Source organism: Erinaceus europaeus, chromosome 21 (assembly GCF_950295315.1).
Source record: "Erinaceus europaeus chromosome 21, mEriEur2.1, whole genome shotgun sequence".
Taxonomy (NCBI): domain Eukaryota; kingdom Metazoa; phylum Chordata; class Mammalia; order Eulipotyphla; family Erinaceidae; genus Erinaceus; species Erinaceus europaeus.
In genome coordinates, this window is record NC_080182.1 from 31,487,032 (window position 1) to 31,507,460 (window position 20,429).

General features: G+C 45.1%; 1 protein-coding gene across 2 annotated transcripts in view; it reads right to left on the reverse strand.

The window, feature by feature from the left end:
- Positions 1 to 20,429, reverse strand: part of GRM7 (glutamate metabotropic receptor 7) — an 872,294-nt gene that overhangs the window by 241,732 nt on the left and 610,133 nt on the right. For both annotated transcript variants that reach the window (XM_060180785.1, XM_060180786.1), the window contains 2 exons: positions 18,440 to 18,640; positions 2,088 to 2,227 (listed from right to left, as the gene is read on the reverse strand). In XM_060180785.1, coding sequence (XP_060036768.1) covers positions 2,088 to 2,227; positions 18,440 to 18,563 — 264 coding nt within the window. In that variant the 5' untranslated portion in view covers positions 18,564 to 18,640. Of the gene's footprint in view, positions 1 to 2,087; positions 2,228 to 18,439; positions 18,641 to 20,429 lie in introns of those variants that run through there.

Sequence of the window (20,429 nt, forward strand, 5' to 3'; positions counted from 1 at the left end):
AATGATGAAGGCACCTTCCTCGCCTCATCTTGGATGGAGCTTGAAAGAATCATGTGAAGTGAGATCAGCCAGAAAAAAGAAGGATGAATATGGGATGATCTCACTCATGGGCAAAAGCGGGAAAATAAGGATTGAAGGGAAACAAAGCAGAACTTGGACTGGGTTTGGTGTATTACACCAAAGCAAAGGACTCTGGGTGGTAAGGGTGAGAGGATAATGATATTTCAGTCCTGGAGTATGACAGAGTGTTATTCAGAAAACTGATACATCTTACACATATGCCAACAAGTATATTTACTGTCGACTGCAAACCATTAATTCCTTCGATAATAATAATAATAAAGTAGGTGGGATTTCTTAGATAAAATTCCTAAGATTTATAATCACCAAATTGTCACCACTTGCCAACTAGAAGGATTTCAAACTGGTAGTACTTCCAGTCTCCTTTGAACCAGTTACTGCAGACGCAGGTCTCCTCAGCCTCCCAACTCCTTTGCCCTGCAGCAATGGAGTTCTGGAGGCAGCGGCTTGCCCAACCTGTAGCAAGCTACCCGTGTCCAATAATGTTAGACTACAAATGAGCGTCTCCTGGTCTCTGGAAGGTGGACTGTGGCATAACCTGCACAGGGAAGTGGGTACTTATATCAAGGTCATGTTGAAAAGGAATAAGGAGAGACACAGAAGTGGCTTCCAATGTCAATTTCTCAGAGAATCTCGACATACACTAAAATGGCGCGCTGAAATGCATCAAATAAAACAAAGAACTCTAGGTCAGATCAATGGGGCTTACAGTTAATGGTATTTATATACTTCCCTCATATTTGGGAGCTACTCTCTGCCCTGATACAACTTTCTAGTTCTATTCTCAACTCCTGACACCACCTCCCCAGACCTCCTAGTCCACCTGCATTTATCTGTCAGGCTCTGGCAAACATAACTAAAATCATGGGCCTCTTTGAACGTACCTAAATTAAACTTCCTTGCTTCTTCCCACACAAAGACCCCTAGCTTCATTTGCTCTATTCCTACCTTTGAGTTCCTGTTTATTGAACAATTTGTTCTGGTTTATAGCTTACTGCCTTTCTTCTTCTTATTTTTAAACTTTTTTATATTCTTTTATTTTTATTTATTGGATAGAAACAGCCAGAAATCGAGAGGGAAGGAGGAGAAAGACAGAGAGATACCTGCAGCCCTGCTTCACCACTCGAAAAGCTTTCCCCCTGAAGGTGGGGGCCAGGGGCTCGAACCAGGGTCCTTTCACACTGTAACTTGTCACTCAACCAGGTGTGCCACCACCTGGCCCCACCTTACCACCGCCTTTCAGCCATCACGTTGCAGATGCTACTATGATTCCATCCTGACTTCCCTGGACAGACAACTTCACCAATGTGTCCTGAACCTCACCTCCTCAGAGCCCTGCCCCACTAGGGGAAGATATGGATCCACCACTTATCCATGACCAGAAGAGAAGCAATTACAGAAGCCGAACTTCCACCTTCTGCACCCCATAAAAATTTTTGGTCCTTGCTTCCAGAGAGATAAAGAATAGGGAATAGGAAATGGAACTCTGGTGGTGGGAACTATGTGGAATTGTACCCCTATTATCTTACAATCTTGTTAATCAGTATTAAGTCATTAATAAAAAAGTAAACAAATAAAAGAAGAACCCTGTAGCAATTTGAGGATGAAAAGAGGACAGAAAATAAGCAAATTTGCCCAAGAAATGGATCTTGAGGACATATGAAAGTTCTAGCTAAATTTACTTTCTTAGCTATTAGGTATCAGATTAAAGGAGGTCATTCACATATTAACAGAGTCTGATGTACAGGATTACTTCAGCATGCATTGCCTAACACTGCCACCGCCTCCACCACCGCCATATATACGGCCATCTTTTTTTATGGCCGCCATCACCCTGACCACCATGGTCATCAGCGCCTGTCACCGTCACGTTGCTGTGATGATCATGTAAAGGGTTGCACATCTCTTGAGCGCACACACATTGGAACCTTTGCCTGAGTCTACGGAGGTCTGTCCCCCCCCACCCCCATCACACCAGCAAAGGCAAAGGAACACTTGGAACTCACGTTCAGCTGGAGTTCGTCTGTCCACTGTCCAATGAGCCGGTAGCCAGGGGTGGTGGTGTTGGTCGTCTGGTACTGGAAGATGTCGTAGCGCCCAGGTGCGTCACCATTCTTGTTGAACATCACGGGGGTGCCAGCACTGCCTGAGGAAGACAAGACGGAGACAGTGTAGAGTGAAGCCCGTGTGCTTGTGGCACAGCTGGGAGTGCAGAGCCTTGATGGAACTCATGGTACGCAGCAGGTAACCCCCACATTTCATACGCCCCCCCCCACAAGTGCAAGGGAGAGTCATGACAGGTCTGTGGATGCTAACCTCAGAAGGTGGGCAGGCAAAGAATCTCCCTTATAGGAACTCCTACTGCTCATTCATTTATTTATTTGATTATGTATCTACTTACTCATTGCCTCCAGGGTTATCGCTGGAAATTGGTGATGGCACTATGGATCCACTGGTCCTGTGGCCTTCTCCTCCCCCCCCATTTTCTTTCTTTCTGGTTTATTTTTACTTGACAGGACAGAGAGAAACCTAGAGGGTGAGAGAATGACAGATACCTGCAGATCTGCTCCACCACTCGTGAAGCTTTGTCCCTGAAGGTGTTAGGGAGGAGGGGGCTCGAACCCGGATCCCTGTGCATGGTGGTATGTGTGCTTATCCAGGTGCATCACTGCCTGGCCCCCTCAATAATTATCTTAAAAATGTTTTTTTTCCTGTATTTATTTTAGATGAGATAGACTATTTCACACCAGAGAAAAACGAGGAATCTGGTGGCAAAAAAAAAAAAAAATGTGTGGAATTGTACCCCTCTTACCCCTATGGTCTTGTTGATATTTTATTTTATAAATAAATCACTAAAAAAAACAAAAGCTGCTGTGCAGATGTCCCCTCAGGCTACTGCCAGTTCCCGAGAGAGTGAATACGATATTCTCAAAGTACCCTTCCCAACCAATCCTGTCCCGGCTCGTCACTCCCGGTTGATCCTGTGCTACCCGTTGCCGGTGGCCATGCGAGGAGCACTGTGATGGAGTAGTACCCCGCAGAGATGGAGGTGAGAAAATGAGAGAGAAGTCAGAATGGCAGGAGCCCACCCATGGAACCAGCCATGAAACTGGGTGCCTCAAGCTTGAAAGTCCTGAGCTCTGCCAGCTGAACTGTGTCCCAGCCTCTGCTCAATACCTCTTATTCCATTCCGCTTTCCTCTTGTTGTGTGGAGAAAAAATCAAAGGTTTCATTTTCTAGATATCACCTTACATTTATTATTATTGTTGTTGGCTTAATTTCATATTCATAGATAAGGGCTGTATGTATATGTAGGTCCATATACAAATACATCAGGTAGCTAGATATGTAGATATAAAGAGACAGCTATTAAACAATTTGTTCTGCTGTGTATCTTCATGCTTTTTACAGCCACCAAGTTTCAAGAGTTGTACCTTGAGGCCAATCTGACTTCCCTGGGCAGAGGATCTCTCCAACGTACCCTAGATCCCCACCTCTCCAGAGCCCTGCCCTGCCAGAGAAAGATAGGGACAGGCTGGGGGTGTGAATGACCTGTCAATGCCCATGTTTAGCAGAGAAACAATTACAGAAGCCAGACCTTTCACCTTCTGCACCCCATAATGACCCTGGGTCCCTGCTCCCAGAGGGATAAAGAGTAGGAAAGCTTTCAAGGGAGGGGGTGGGATAGGGAACTCTGGTGGTGAAAACTCTACGGAATTGTAACCCTCTTATCCTGTGGCCTTGTCGATATATTTTGTTATATATAAATTATTAGCAATAAAAAATATTGGGAGTTGCGCTAGCACAGCTGGTTAAGTGCACATGGCACAAAGCACAGGGACCAGCATAAGGATACCGGTTCGAGCCCTGGCTCCCCACCTGCAGGGGAGTCACTTCACAGGTGGTAAAACAGGTCTGCAGGTGTCTATCTTTCTCTCCTCTTCTCTGTCTTCGCCTCCTCTCTCCATTTCTCTCTGTCCTATCCAACAATGATGACATCAATAACTACAACAATTTAAAACTTTTTTTAAAAATACTGTGTGCATTGATTCTGTACCACCCATTGCCATTGGCAACGCCGGGATCACTGTGATGGAGCGAGCGGTACCCCGCAGAGGTGAGTGTATTACCATGACACGTGTTGATGCAGTCCTGGCTATGTGAAAGGCCCTCCTACGTAAAATATGTTAACAAGCGGTCTTGCTCACACACTTCTGAGCTGTGGTCTACAGGTAGGCATTCTCTTGGGTCAGACCCGAGCCATCTTCCAGCTTCCACACCAATGGTCCTGAAGGCTTCTTCCACAGGGACCCCACCCAGGAGAAATGCACCCTTGGTCCCTGTGTGTGGACATCTGGAAAGGAGTCCCCAGATCTTCACTGCTGAGTTTCAGCTGCTCAGCCTTCCGAGTCTCCATCTTCAAGGGTTTACTTCCTCACTCCAGCCTTTACAGCTCATTGTAAGGCATGTTCCTACTGCTGTGATACGAAGTCCTCTCTAGAAAACCGTGCTGTGATTCTATGCGATTGACTTTGTCTTAAAGTGAAGCCTGTATAGTGGTGCTTGGCCTTCCTGGCATGGAGGCTGAGGCTGCACTTCAGAAGCTGGAGTTAGTGGTGGACTTATGGCTCCCAAGTACGGCCACGTCCTCAGCCCAGAACCGGTGAATTATTGGGAATACACTGTTCACAGACTGCAAGCAATAGGAGTCATAGCATGAGGTGTGCAGTCAGGACACGGCTGATGGACACTAGGCTGATATAAATTCGCGAGGGATGGTAGGTCTCAGAGATGACTTAAACAGGCCTCTAGGGGAAATTCTACCAATGTCGCTTTTCTCCCTTGTCACCTTTACTTTTTGTATTGGGAGGATTAAAGTTTTACAGTTTATAGTGAATACAGTTGGTGGTACGTGTATGACATTTCTCAGTTTTCTGCAAAAACACCCCCAGTCCAGGTCCTCCTCCAACATCCTGCACCAGGACCTGAAAGCTCCCCTTCCCACCCGGAGCCCTTTACTTCAGCGCAACACACCAGACCCAGTCCAAGTTCTGCTTGGTGTTTCCCCTTCTGTTCTTATCTCTCAACTTCTGTCCCTGAGTGGGATCATCCCATCTCCATCCTTCTCTTTCTGGCTGATCTCACGTCACAGGATTCCTTCAAGCTCCATCCAAGATGAGGTGAAGAATGACTTCACCTCTGTGGGAATGCCACACATCAGAAACGACAGCAACAACAAATGCGGGAGAGGCTGCCAAGGGCAAAGGAACCTCTGACACTGGTGGGAATGTCAGTTGGTCCAGCCCCTGTGGACGGCAGTCTGGAGAACTCTCAGAAGGCTAGACATAAATAGACGTGCCCCCTGACCCTGCAGTTTCTCATCTATCGACTTCTTCTCTTCTTCATTGCCTCCTACTTGCCCTTTGCCTGGTTATTTCCACCTTCTTCTGGGACGTGTGTGTGTGTGTGTGTGTGTGTGTGTGTGTGTGTGTGTGTGTGTGTGTGTGTGTGTGTGTGTGTGTGTGTGTGTTGTAGCTGCCGGCTGCTGAACCAAGGACTAGTGGCCCTTGCCCATGGCTAACTAGCCTTCTTCTCCTGACTGTGTTCCTGTCCTGGTCTTTGTGTACCCAACAAACTTGCCGCTGTTATAGACCCCAAACAACCCCCCCCGTTGTTTTTAATTTTTACAATAATGACTGGCCAAGGGGAGCCTGCAGGTGTGATTCAACTAAGGATCAGGCGGGGGGAAGATTCTCCTGGATAACTTGGAGGGGCTAGCAGCAGCATTCTGATTCTTGTGTAAGAGAGACGACAGGAGGCCAAGGAGAAAGAATTCATGAAACCAAGCACTTGCGGTGACATGCACTGGGAGGGCTAGGTGATGGCACGCCTGTGTGGGTGGGTAGGTTACTAGGCACAAGGATCTCTGATCCAGCCCCCACTCCCTACCTGCAGCGGGGAAGCTTCACAGACTGTGAAGTAGGGCTGCAGGTCTCTCTCTCTCCCTCTGTGTGTGTGTGTGTGTGTGTGTGTGTGTCCTCAACTCTTATCAAAATAAACAAAAGGAAGAAATGAAATGCACAAACACTCCTGAGCTCTAGTGGCTTGCAGATGCTGAAAAGCTAGAAAAAGCTTCGCCCCCAGGGTGTCCAGAGCATTCTGCTCTGCCGTACCGCAACTGAACAGCTTTCCAATTCCTTTTTTTTTTTTTTTTTTAGCTCCAGGGTTATCACTGGGGCTAAGCTCAGTGCCGGCACTACTACAAAGCCACTGTTCCTGGAGGCCTTTTTTTTCCATTTCACTGGGTAGGACAGAGAGCAATTGAGAAAGGGGGGGGATAGAGAGGGACAGAGAAAGTGAGACACCTGCAGATCTGCTTGTGAAGCATCCCCCCTGCAGGTGGGGATTGTGGGGCTCAAACCCAGATCTTTGTGTGAGTCCCTCTGCTTAGTATTATACGTGCTTAACTGGGTTCTCTACTGCCCAGGCCCCTGCCACCCAGTCTGTACAACCAGGAGGTGACAACTGCATGTTGTTAGTCTCCTAAATGTACGTCCAGGTGTCCTGGTGACAGTAGGATATGGATGGGGAGCCAGAGGTCTCATTTGTTAATGAGAGACAGAGAGACAGAGAGAGGGAGGGAGCACCAGGATATCACTCTGGCACATGCAGTGCCAGGAATTGAAGAACTGAAGCCTTCGTGCTCAAAGGTCTGACACTCTGTCTATTATGCCACTTCTCCAGTCTATTTTATTTTTAATTTTATGTATTTTATATGAGGCATTGGAGGGGGGAAGCCCACAGCCTCATGTAGATAGCATAGTGTTGAGCTGGCTTCCCTGCCCAGTGTCTCTGTTGTTAAAATTTGAAGAGAGAATGAAAAGAGAGGAGGAGGAGAGATACCATAGTGGGGGGGGCTCCCAGTACCACTGTTGGTGCCCCCAAGGATGCCAGGGGCCCCACCCAGTCTTTCTGGCATGGTCAGGTGCCTGTGTTAGTTCTAGTAAATGAGCTGCCTCCTGGTCCTGAAATCTAATTTTGCATGTGACACAGAACACAAGTTAGAGAGATGGACCTTACTACCCCAGGGCCTCTTAGATAATTCTACTAGAACGGTGATCAGTGACTGGTTCTGGAGTCCTCCGGATTGGGTTTAAATTCTAGATGGATACACTTACCCTACAGAAGGACTTCCATTAAATTACTAGTCCCCCTCTACTACAGGTTTTCACTAACACTTTCTTTCTCATAAGCTTGGCAGGGATTAAAGTCATAACGGCTAGGGAGCCCTCAGTTTCGTGTCTTTTACACAATAAAGCTCAACTGATGATAATGTCATGTTATCCATTATAGTAGTGATGTTATCACTCTGCTTGTTGTGATCCCAAAGCCCAAAACATGCTTTCAAGATAGCCAGTCACATATTTTCTCAAGGGCCCCAATGTTGTTTCAGAGAACTGGCACTTGATTTAAATCATTCCATCACTGTCCACATTTTAAAAATACTTTTCCCAGCAGCAGGTCAAAGCCCAGAGTGGGAGTGACTGACCGCTGTCTTGAGTCAGAGCTGAATGTATATGGTCAAGGGCTTATCTGGGCTCTTCTTGTTTTGCTCAGACACTATCTATCTCTTTTCCAACCACTTCCCTCTTGTGATACAACTCTCTGAATAGGCATAAACAAGTCTTTCTAGGAGAAGGAGAGAGAAAACGGGGGAGGGGCTGCAGTGGTGTACCCAGTTAAGCGCACATAGAACTAAGCACAGGCATCTGGTTTGAGCCCCCGGCTCTCCCCACCTGCAGAGGGGTCACTTCACAAGCCATAAAGCAGGTCTGCAGGTGTCTATCTTTTGCTCCCCTGCCTATCTCTCCCTCCTTTCTCAATTTCTCTCTGTCCTGGAGGAACAAAAACAAACAAACAAACAAACAAAAACCTGGTTATGCAACATCAATTACAAGGTTTTTTGTTATTGTTGTTGTTTTGCCTCCAGGGTATCATGTCGCTGGGGTTCAGTGCCTACACTAGGAATCCACTGCACCTGGATGCCTTTTTTACCATTTTGTTGTCCTTGTTATTGTTATTGCTATTGCTATTATTGTTGTTGGATAGGACAGAGACAAATGGAGAGAGGAGGGGAAGACAGAGAGGGGGAGAGAAAGATAAACACCTGCAGACCTGCTTCACTGCTTGTGAAACTACTCCCCTGCACGTGGGGAGCCGGGGGCTGGAACCGGGATCCTTATGCCCGTCTTGCGCTTTGAGCCAAGTATATTTAACCTGCTGTGTTACCACCTAGCCCTCCAAGTTTTTAATATTATTTCTTCTCTGCTTTCAGTGAGTTTTCCACACACATAAGGAGAAGACAGGAAACCTGGATTTGCCATATTATTAGCAAACAAAAAAAGAATCCTATCATTCTGCAGGGAGACGTTAATATCCACAGGCTCAATTTCTTGCCTTTCACATCAGATACTCGGATTCATGGTGCACTTTTCTGTGCTTCTAGAGTTCCTCTTCGTTGACTAATATGACTCAGGCTTTTCATAGTCTTTGAGAGGAGACAGGGAGAATATGCAGGCCTGGGGCCCCCAAGATCTCCAACTCCCCCACTAAACAGTCATCAGAATGGGACCTACTGCCTCACCTTTCTCCCTTCTTACAATCTTTGTTATGAGAAAAGATTCCTGCCCTGCCCTTTCCATTCTCGTTAAGTTCATGCTTATGAAATAAATTAAGGCAGAAGCGCCAACTACTTGATCTAAGTGATGAGTTGTAATAGCATAGTGTGGGGCTTTGACCTTTATGATGGATTCCATAAAGCAACTGGTTTAATATTTCCAGTTTATTATTTTTCCCCATGACTCTCTTTTGATAGCACCGTTGAACTCCCTGAAAGACAAAAAGAGGGATTCTGTGTGTGTGTGTGTGTGTGTGTGTGTGTGTGCCCAAATGTGTTCTGTATTTCAAAATAAAAATGGTAGAAGAGTTTAAAGAAAAGTGATCAAAGGGGAAGCAGTGGTCACCAGAAATACCCAGAAATGGGCAGGGGATAGGGCTCCTGGGCCAGACGGACTTCTGAGAGAAAAGGACAGAATGCAGAAGAGGAGCCAGTTGGAGAATTCATCCCACCGGTGCTAGTCTCTGAATGAAGCTACTTTCTTTGTGCACCAAGAAGTATCTGCGACCTAGGCTTTCCCAAGGGCAGAAGGTCCTCTCACCAAAGGATCTGACAGGTTTTTCCCTCTTCATTTCCCACCTCTACTACTGGAAGGTTCTAGAGACTATCTACTGGACAATGCTAGGGCCCAACACACTCATGGGTATATATCCTATTGATAGTCACCCATTATTGCCCAATGGATATATATCTTTAAATATATATATATATGTATATATCTTTAAATATATATATATTTAAAGATTCTTTAAAAGATGTATTTATTTATTCCCTTTTGTTGCCCTTGTTGTTTTATTGTTGTAGTTATTATTGTTGTTGCTATGGATGTCGCTGTTGTTGGACAGGACAGAGAGAAATCATCGACAGAGAGGAGGGGAAGACAGAGAGGGGGAGAGAAAGATAGACACCTGCAGACCTGCTTCACCACCTGTGAAGTGGCTCCCCTGCAGGTGGGTTGCTGGGGGCTTGAACCAGGATCCTTACGTTTTGTGCCATGAGCGCTTATCCTGCTGCGCTACCGCCCGACTCCCAGATTTCTTGACAACTTAGAGCTCAAAACAATGGCAAGTGTTTACTGCCATCTGAATAGGTCTCAGTGGAGACAGAGCACCATGCCTGCTGGCTGGAGCAGTCAATGTGACACTCACATGTGTGACAGTGACCTGAATGTGAGTGGGAACCTCAGCTGGGTGATGAATGGGACATCGGGGGCTTATCTATTGGTCTATTTATTTATTTATTTGTTTATTCATTTACTTATTTACTGCCTCCAGGGTTATTTCTGGGGCTCAGTTTTGGCACTACAAATCCACTGCTCCTAGTGGCCATATTTTTTTTCTATTTTACTAGATAGGACAAAGAGAAATTGAGAGGGGAGGGAAAAGATAGAGAGGGGAGAGAAAGAGGGACACCCTGAAAAACACATTCACCCCCAACCTGGGTCCTTTTCCACCATCCTTCATGCACCAGGACTCTGAAGGCCCCACCCCCAGCCTTCTCCCTACTCCCCTTCCTCCTTTCCCAGAGTCCTTTGCTTTGGTGCAGTACCTATATTCATAGCAACACAACTTGTAATAGTCCTAACTTGGAAGAAACCCAGATGTCTAATGTCAGATGAGTGGCTAAGAAAGTGTGGTATATGTAATAATGGAATACTACTCAGCTGTCAAGAGTTATGATGTCATCTTCACCTCATCTTGGATGAATCATGTTATATGAGATAAGCCAAAAAGAGAAAAGCATGAGTTCATTCATTGACTATTGAGAATATTAGTATTCAAGAATAGTCAAACCAGGTTAAACATGATCCAAAATGTTATAGACTCTTCTATGGTGTCATCCTGACTTCCTTGGTCAGACGACCTCACCAATATGTCCTGGAACCTCACCGTTCCAGAGCTCTGCCCCACTAGGGGAAGACAGAAAAAGGCTGGGGGAGGGATCCACCTGCCAACACCCATGTCTAGCAGAGAAGCAGTGACAGAAACCAGACCTCCCACTGTCTGCACCCCATAATGACCCTGGGCCCATAGTCAGAGGGTTAAAGACTAGGAAAGCTTCCAACGGAAGGCATAGGATGCAGAACTGGGATGGTGCAAATTGTGTGAAATTGTATCCCTCTTTTCCTGTGGTCTTGTTGATCATTATTAAATCAATCAGTAAGATTAATTAATTAAATAAAAATGTTAAAAAGTATATGAGAGAGAAAGAGAAGGACAGACAGACACTTTCAGACCTGCTCCACCGCCTGTGAGGTGACTCCCCCTACAGGTTCAAACCAGGATCATTGTGCAGGTCCTTGTGCTTTGTACTATCTGTGCTTGACCCAGTGCACCTCTGTCAGGGTATCTGTATTTGCCATAAACATGCCATAAGAGAACAAGACAGAAGCCATGCTCTCAGTTTATTTTCTACACTCTTTTTTATTATCTTTATTTAGTTAATGGGTAGAGACTGTCAGAAATCGAGAGGGAAAGAGAGACAAAGAGGAAGAGAGAAAGAGAGACGCCCGCAGACCTACTTTACCATATGCAAAGCTGTGCCCCTGCAGGTGTCACTTCTCTGCTTTGCAAAATGGGTAATTCCCATTACAGTGCCTCGGTGCCCCAGGAATTGGACATTTTTAACCAGACCATGCAGCAGAAATAGAGTGTATCAGGAAAAAAAGGACCTTCTCCTGGCCACAGAGCACGAATCCACTGATCGGAGGGGGGGGTGAAGAGGGGGAAGGGAGAGAGAGAGAGAGAGAGAGAGAGAGAGAGAGAGAGAGAGGATGAACATTAGTCTTGCTCGAGAACTCCCAGAGAGCTTCTGTTTGTTTAATTTCTCCCTCCAGGGTTCTGTTGGGGTTTGGTGTCAGCACTACAAATCTACTGCTCCCAGTGGCCATGTTGTCTTTTTTTCTTTAGCTCTCTATTTTTCTCAATTGGATAGGACAGAGAGAAATTGAGAGGAAGGATTGCTAGAGGAAGAAAGAAAAGAGAAACACCTGCAGACCTGCTTCAGTACTCATGAAGCATCCCCCCTACAGGTGGGGAGCCGGGGCTTGAACTCAAGTGCTTGTGCAATGTAACATGTTTCCTCAGCCGGGCCCGCCCCTGCCAGGCCCTAATAGCCCCTGTCTAAGGTGAACAATCACAGAGCTGCATAAACCTTATTTGGGGAAAAACATACAGAGCTTTCCATCTCCCAGCTCTCTACTTCTCTGGAAGCCAGTTTTCTTCTCAAGAGCAGAGTAAAAATAACAGTATCTAAACCAAGTTGGTGATTATACTATCCAGTCACTCTGCATTCACTGGCACTCCAGAATCATCTAATAGACAGACATATGTCCTAGGTTTCTCCAGGAGTTACAAAACTCAAGACACAGACAGGACCAGATCTTCTTGACACAGTGAGTCTCCAAGCCCAGCTGGAGGAGGAAGCCAGGCAGAGTCACAAAGGATGGCGTCAAAAGGATGGTTTTGTGGCTCCCCAAAGAATGATCGTGCACATCCATCAACTGAGTCCTGCACACGTGGCTTAGGGCTTGAAAACGGTGATGCTTAGATGGGTTTAGTTCTGGGAAAAATTAGTCCCATGTTCAAGAAGACCATGCAAGGTAAGGAAGCCACAAAAAGAAGATAATTTTGTGGCTGAGCAATTTCCTGGTTTACTCTAGTCATTTTGGGGCATCTCCACTGAACTAGGAAATTGGTGACTACTCAAATACCAGTGAACTCTGGGAAGACTGATGTGCTATTGTGGGCTTACTGAACTGTAACTTACAAGCAAAAAGGCAAGACTATTTTTAGCCTCAGTTTAAATATCTGAGTCAGGGCAAACAACAATGATCTAACACCATTTGAAACAAATTTGCAAATTTCAGTAAAATTCTGGCACTGCCTCAGAGATGTGTTCTGTTCTGGTGTAGAGCAGTCAATACTGCTGCACTGCACTCAATAGTAAAGTCAAGACTGCTGCACTGCACTCAATAGTAAAGTCAAGACTGCTGCACTGCACTCAATAGTAAAGTCAAGACTGCTGCACTGCACTCAATAGTAAAGTCGACCTTGGGCTTTGCAGAACACCCCTCCCCCCTGCATCCTCATGACCTCAAGCAAGCACATCTGCACAGAATGTAAAAGCATCCTTCTGGGAGTCAGATGGTAGGTAGTGCAAGGACCAGCATAAGGATCCTGGTTCGAGCCCCCCCGGCTCCCCACCCGCAGGGGAGTTGCTTCATAAGCAGTGAAGCAGGTCTGCAGGTGTCTATCTTCTCTCCCCCTCTCTATCTTCCCCTCTTCTCTCCATCTCTCTCTGTCCTACCCAACAACGATGACATCAATAACAACAACAATAATAGCTAGAACAATAAAACAACAAGGGCAACAAAAGGGAATAAATAAACAAATATTTTTTAAAAATTCTTCCACCCAGGTTTGCCTTGGTTAGATTAAGGTCTGATTAACTGGAGATATCCAGGACTGAATCTCAGAAGTGACACTATAATCTTCCCAAGGTGACAAGAGAAGTCCTACTGCTGCTGTTGGCCATGATCCCTTGGAGAAAGTTTTGTCTTCTTGGTTTCTCCCACTATAGAGTTATTTCCCTCTTTAAAAAAAAGTTTCATTCACAATGGGACTTGCATTGTGACTAAGCAAGTCAACTTTTTCTCATCAGACTTCAGTCCAGTTAAGATTTCCATCCATTGAGGAGCTTTGCCTAAAGCGACTGTTACTGTGGCCTTTGCGAAAGGGAGGATTTGCATCTCCGCAGTACTGTCATTCTATCCAGCTGCTCCTTCTCCTGTCTACTGAATGCTGTGCTCAGATGAGTTCTTCTATTAATGCAGACGCACTGATACATAGCCCACAAGTTTCATCTACTGCTATCCCAGAATCAAGCAGCAGGGCCTTCCTTTAAGCTGATCTCCATGCTCTTTCAATTCAAATCTACATGTATTTGATTTTTTTTCTTTAACAGCACAATACTTTCAGTTCATCTTATATTTCCCCTGCAATGGTTCGGGAATCAGCAGTAGGAATGGGATAATTTCTTGACTTTTTAAAAATTATATATACACATATTTTTTCTTTTTTAATTCTCTTTATTTATTTGATAGACAACCAGAAATCAGATAAATCAAATACAGACAGAGAGAGAGAAAGAGACAGCGATACAACTGAAGCCCTGTTTTACCACTCATGAAGCTTTCCCCCTGTAGGTGGGGGCTGGGGGCTCGAACCTGGGTCCTTGCACATTATAACATGTGTGCTCAACCAGGCATGCCACCACCTGGCCCCAATTTCCTGGCTTTCTATAGTCATTTTTGAGGAGGGGGTGGGTGTTTCCATTTAATGAGAAAGCCAGTGAATATCCAAATACCATATAACTCCCATAAGACTGACATACTAATGTGGATTTAAGTAAATTGATTCATAAGCCAAGATTTTTTTTTTTTTTTTTAGTTCTTGAGAGACCTGATTCATTGGCGAGGGTACCGACAAGTAATGTGAGCACTAGGTGTGGACATTTCTACCAAGGCACCATTGTTACTAAGGGTTCAGTGGACTAAGTTGAGTGTGTGTGTGTGCGTGTGTGTGTGTGTGTGTGTGTGTGTGTGTTTGTGTCTAAGCTCACAAAACTGGATCCATACATATATATATATGGCCTCAAGGTTATCACTGGGGCTCAGTGTCTGCACTACAAATCCACTGCTCCTGGCAGCAACCTTTTTTGCCATTATTATTATTGTTGTTGGATACGACAGAGAATTGAGAGAGCAGGGGAAGACAGAGAGGCAAAGAGAAAGGTAGATACCTGCAGACCTGCTTCAAGGCTTTCAAAGGCTCCCACTGGGATCCTTGTGCAAGTCCTTGAGCTTTGCATCATGTGTGCTTAACCCACTGTGCTACTACTGACCAGTCCCCAATAAATATTTTATTTATTTATTTATTTATTTATTTTTTACCAGAGCACTACTCAGCTCTGGCTTATGGTGGTATTGGGGACTGAACCTGGGACTTTGGAGCCTCAGGCATGAGAGTCTCTTTGCTTAACCATTATGCTATCTACCCTCCACACCAATCTACTTCTGCCTCTATCAAACATGAACAATCAAGACAGGAATTCCTGAAGACACCTTGCTTGCACTACAGCCCCAGCACATCCTCATTCACTTCCATCTTGATTAATAGTCTCCTTTTTTTTTTGTCAATGTGAAAACTGACCCTAATTTTCTTTTTTAAATTATCTTTATTTATTCATTGTATAGAGACAGCCATAAATTGAGAAGGAAAGGGATGAGTGAAAGGGAGGGAGAGAGAGACACCTGCAGCTTTACCACTTGAAAATCTTTCCCCCTACAGGTGGGGGTTGGGGGCTTGAACCCAGGTCCTTGCACATTATAACATGTGCGCTCAACAAGGTGCACCACCACCTGGCCCCCCTGACCCTTATTTTCCACAACATAGTTTCCCCTCAGTAATTCTGAGTACACACATTTTCTTCAGAAATATGAGAACTCAGACTCTACCAGCCTCTGTGCCATGATCTTTGCCTCCCCTCCCACCTCACTTACACAAAGACTCACACGACCTGCCTTCTCATTTTCCTTCTCTACCCACTTCAGAGGGGTTCAGTTTATTGATCTGTTATGTCGTGAGGCTTATTTATTACTGTCTGTATTGAACGTTTTTTCACATTTTACCATGTGATGCTTGATTTTCTACTTCAGTTTGAGAGGTACTATTTCTGAGTGTGTCTGTGAGGGTCAGTCTGGGAGCTATCAGCATTTGAATCATTAAACCTAGCAAAGCAGACAGCCCTCCCCAACACTGGGGTCAGGATGTAGTCTCACAAGGCCCTAAATACCACTCCTCCCCACCAAAAGAGAGGGTAGCTGGAGCTGAGACAGTATCTCCTCCTGGCCTCAGGCACAGACATTCCTAGTTCCTGAATCAGGTATGACTCTGAACTTAAATGACCAGTCCTTCAACTCCCAAGCCTTCACACCTGAACTCAAGGATACTCCCACTGCCTTAGTTCTCCAGCAGATAAATTGAAGAGTGTGAGACTCGTTAGCCTGCAAAACTGTAAACAAACTCCTATAATAAATCTCTTCACTTCTTTCCACCCTAAGATTTCTATTCTCATCTGCTCTTTTCTTACTGTTTGTTTCCTGTTTATTCAACATGTTGCCCTGCTTTCTCTCTTACTGCATTTCAGCCACCAAGTTGCAGTTGCTACCATGATGCCATCCTGGCTTCCCTGGGCAGACGACCTCACCCTGCCACACCAGGGAAAGGAAGAAACAGCCTGGGGCACCTACCAATGCCCATTTCCAGAAGAGAAGTAATTACAAAAGCCAGACTTCCCACCTTCTGCACCCCCAAAATAATTTTCATCCATACTCCCAGAGGGGGAGAAATGACAGAGGGCAGATGACCAGAGGGTTCTAAACTCTAACTCTATCATGATCTAAGGAGAAAAGAGGAAAAAATGGAGGGGCATTTGGCTGTAGTAATAGATGTATGTGTGACTTGGAATGGAAGATAAGATGGGACCTTTTAAAAAAAAAAAGGCAATTATATACACATATAGACAGATAGTTGTAGAAATTATAGTTAACCTATAACTGTAACCTTGGGAAAAGTGCCTTTACTTCCCATGGAGGGAACAGGGACACAGAACTCTGGTGACTGGAATGGTATGTGATTATGGCCGTGTTATCTTACAATTTTGTAAATCGATATTAAATCACTAATGTTTTTTTAAACCTCTTATGGCCCTTAAACACATAAAAAAAAAAAAACCAGAAATAGCTTAGGATCCAGCAATACCACTCCTAGAGGACATACACACACCCACAGTCATAGCTGCTTCATACACGAAACTGAGGTCTGAAAGCAACAGAAAGGCCTATAGGTGAATGGCTGGGTAAAGAGGTTATGGAGTAAGTACATTCAACGGAACACTACTCCGCAATTAAACCAAACAAACAGAATGACGAGACTGCATCCTGTAGGACAAACTGGAGATGATTGTGTTTTGTGAAGTAAGGGGGTAAAAGACAACTACTAGGTGGTCTCACTCTATATGGAATAGAGATAACTGAAACACAGAAACTTGCAAAGACAGGAGGAGCTGGAGGAGGAGATGAAGAAGGAGAGGAAGGAGACATAGCAGGCATTTAAAAAAAATCTATGGTGGTAAGCTTTGGGGAAACACAGGACTTCAGAGGTGGGTGCTGTTTGGAACTATACCCTTATAACCTTATAATTTTGTAAACCACTAAGAGACCACACACACACACACACACACACACACACACACACACACACACACACACACACACACCCCTCTTATAGCTGCCTCTATAGCATATCAGTTCTGTTCCTCTGGAGAAATCTGGCTAATAGAACCCACATTCAGGTTTACCTTCATTAACTTACTGGGTTTTTTGTGTGTGGTACCTTAAAACTTATGTAAGTATCTATACTAAAGGAGTAAAAATTATTATCAGAGAAGGGCTATTCTTTCCCTGCCAGTTTTCCCACTGGGTCTACCTTCTTCTGATATGAAATTGATACATGTCTTGAGAATGAAATGTGTAATCTGAAATGTGTTTTATGTGGAGAATTACAATCACTACTTCAAATAACTTGAATTGCTGTCCCACTCCCTCTTCCCTCCTGTCCCCACATACAAGAAAGGCTTTGGCAGGGGCTGGGCATTGGTGCACCCAGTTAAGCACACATAGTACTATGTGCAAGGACCCATGCAAAGATCTGGGTTCAAGCCCCCGACTCCCTACCAGCAGTGAGAATGTTTCACAGGCGGTGAAGCAGGTCTGCAGGTGTCTATCTTTCTCTCTCCCTCTCTATCTCCAACTCCTCTCTCAATTTCTCTCTGTCCTGTCCAATAAAATGGAAGAAAAAAATGGCCACCAGGAGCAGTGGATTTGTAGTGCTGGCACTGAGCCCAAGCAATAACCCTGGAGGCAAAAAAAAAAAAAAGGAGAAAGAAAGGATAAAAGAAAGAAAGGAAGAAAAAACGAAAAAGAAGGAAGGAAGAATTTGGCTTGGTGAAAAATTCTGTTATGAATAGGAGGTCAAGGAATTGGGTGGTGGCTAACTTGAATAAGTTTATGTTCAAGCCCCCCAGTCCCCACCTGCAAGGGCAAAGCTTCATGAGCAGTGAAGTAATGCTGCAGGTGTCTCTCTGTCTCTCTGTCTCTCTGTCCCTTTTGTAACTTCCTTCCCTCTCAATTTCTCCCTGTCCTATCAAATAAAGTAAATAATTAAAAGGGAAAAAAAGAAAGAAAGTGAATGAAATCCAATTTTAAAAAGGAGATCAAACCATAACCCTCAAATACTTGCTAACTCACTTATACGGCTGGTCAGTGGCTCAGTGGTTCACGCACTACCCACTCATACGTCGATTCAGCCATTTGATATCATACAGCTTGACTAGGTCTGGAGACATAGTCAGGAGAAAATAATGACGAGGCTGGGGATAGGGAGACAGCTCAGTGTGCTGGTCCTCAGGACTTGCATGCAGGAGGCCCCCGGTTCTATTCCCAGCACCACCATAAGCCAGAGTTGAGTCCACCGATGGTCTCTAGCAAAAAACACATCAGTAACAATCCCACGGGGTGACGTCTATAGGCATGTCAGCTATGGCTCCCTGGAGACTCACCATTGAAGTTCACATTGCGGATGTACTTGAGTAGCTTCTTGCCCCCGGCCTGCTCCATCTCAGGACAGACTCCCCGGAAGTCTGCGCAGAGGTCCCGGTTCATGTGGTGGAGGGCATGAGCCATGGCGTACACGGCGTCAATCACAAACTGGACTTTCCCTTCCTGCTCATAGCTGGAATCCTTCCCGATTCTCTCCTGCCCTGCACGTCACAACGAGAGACACACACAAAGACATGCATTGAAGAAAGTGGTGAGGTTTGCATTTCCTTTCAGGTCTTCTGCAAGGAAAGGGGGCTTGGTGCTGGGGAGACAGCATCATGGTTCTGCAAAAGACTCTCCTGCCTGAGGCTCTGAGGAACATTCAAGGTTCAATCCAAGATCCATCAAGAGCCAGAGCTGAGCAGGGCTCTGGGGAAAATAATGATGGTGATGATGATGATGATAATGATGATGATGACTACGACAACAACAACAATAATAATAATGGGTCTGGGGAGACAGGACAGTGGTTCTGGAAAAAAAGATTTTCCTGCCTGAGGCTCTGTAGTCTCAGGTTCAATCCACAGTCCCACCAACAGCCAGAGCTGAGCATGGCTCTGGGGAAAATAATGATGGTGATGGTGATGATGGTGATGTTGATAATAATAATAGGAAGAAGAAGGAAAAGGCTGGGGAGACAGCACAGTAATTCTGCAAAAAGACTCTCCTGCCTGAGGCTCTGAGGTCCCAGGTTCAGTCCCCAGCAGCACCATCAGCCAGGGCTGAACAGGGCTCTGGTCTTTCTGTGTCCTCCTCTCTGTACCTCCATCTTTCTCTCATTAAAATAAAATGAATAGGGGCCAGGTGGTAGCTCAGCGGGTTAAGCACATGTGGCACGAAGCTCAGAAACCGGCATAAGGATCATAGCTCCCCACCTGCAAAGGGGTTGGTTGGTTCACAAGCAGTGAAGCAGGTCTGCAGGTGTCTATCTTTCTCCCCCCCCATCTTCCTCTTCTCCATTTATCTCTGTCCTATCCAACAACAACTACAGCAATAACAGCAATGATAACAACAACATCAATAAACAACAAGGGCAACAAAAAGAAAAAAAAAGAATAGTTTCTTTCTTTTTTTTTTCTTTGTATCTTTTTTTCTTCTCCAGGGTGATAGGTGGGGCTCTGTGCCTGCACTATGAATCCACTGCTCTTGGCAGCCATTTTTTCCACTTTTGTTGTCCTTGTTATTTTGTTGTCATTATTATATTGTTGTTGCCATTGCTCTTGTTGCTGGATAAGACATAGAAAAATTGAGAGAAGAGGGGCAGACAGAGAGAGGGAGAGAAAGATAGACACCTGCAGTCCTGTTTCGCCGCTTATGAGGCGACACCCCTGAAGGTGGGGAGCCGAGCCCGAGGCTCCACCGAGATCCTTGCGCCAGTCCTTGCACTTTGCACCACATGCACTTCACCCGGTGTACTGCCACCCAGTCCCACAGAATAGCTTCACTCATATGCATGACATAAACAATTGAACATACAAATGTAAAAAAAAAAAGTCAACCAATTTTCAAGACTGTGGGAGAACTAGAGTGGTTATTTATAAGTTTGTGTGTGGGGGGGATAGACCTTTGGTGACATGAATGGTGAAATAAATAGAAAGAAAGAAAGAAAGAAAGAAAGAAAGACCAATTAGCAAGAGCACTCAGTTTCAGTGCTCTATCACTTAGCCTCCTATGTGGTTCCCCCCATCTTATATCCCTGTCACTGAACTATAGCATTTAATTTCTAGTAGCTTCTGAGCAATACTTCTTTTCAAGTCTTTTTTTCTTTTTTTTTTTAATTTTGTTTCCCCCCCCCCTTTTGTTGCCCTTGTTTTATTGTTGTTGTAGTTACTATTGTTGTTGTTATGATGCCATGGTTGTTGGATAGGACAGAAAGAAATGGAGAAAGGAGGGGAAGACAGAGAGGGGGGGAGAAAGATAGACACCTGCAGACCTGCTTCACTGCTTGTG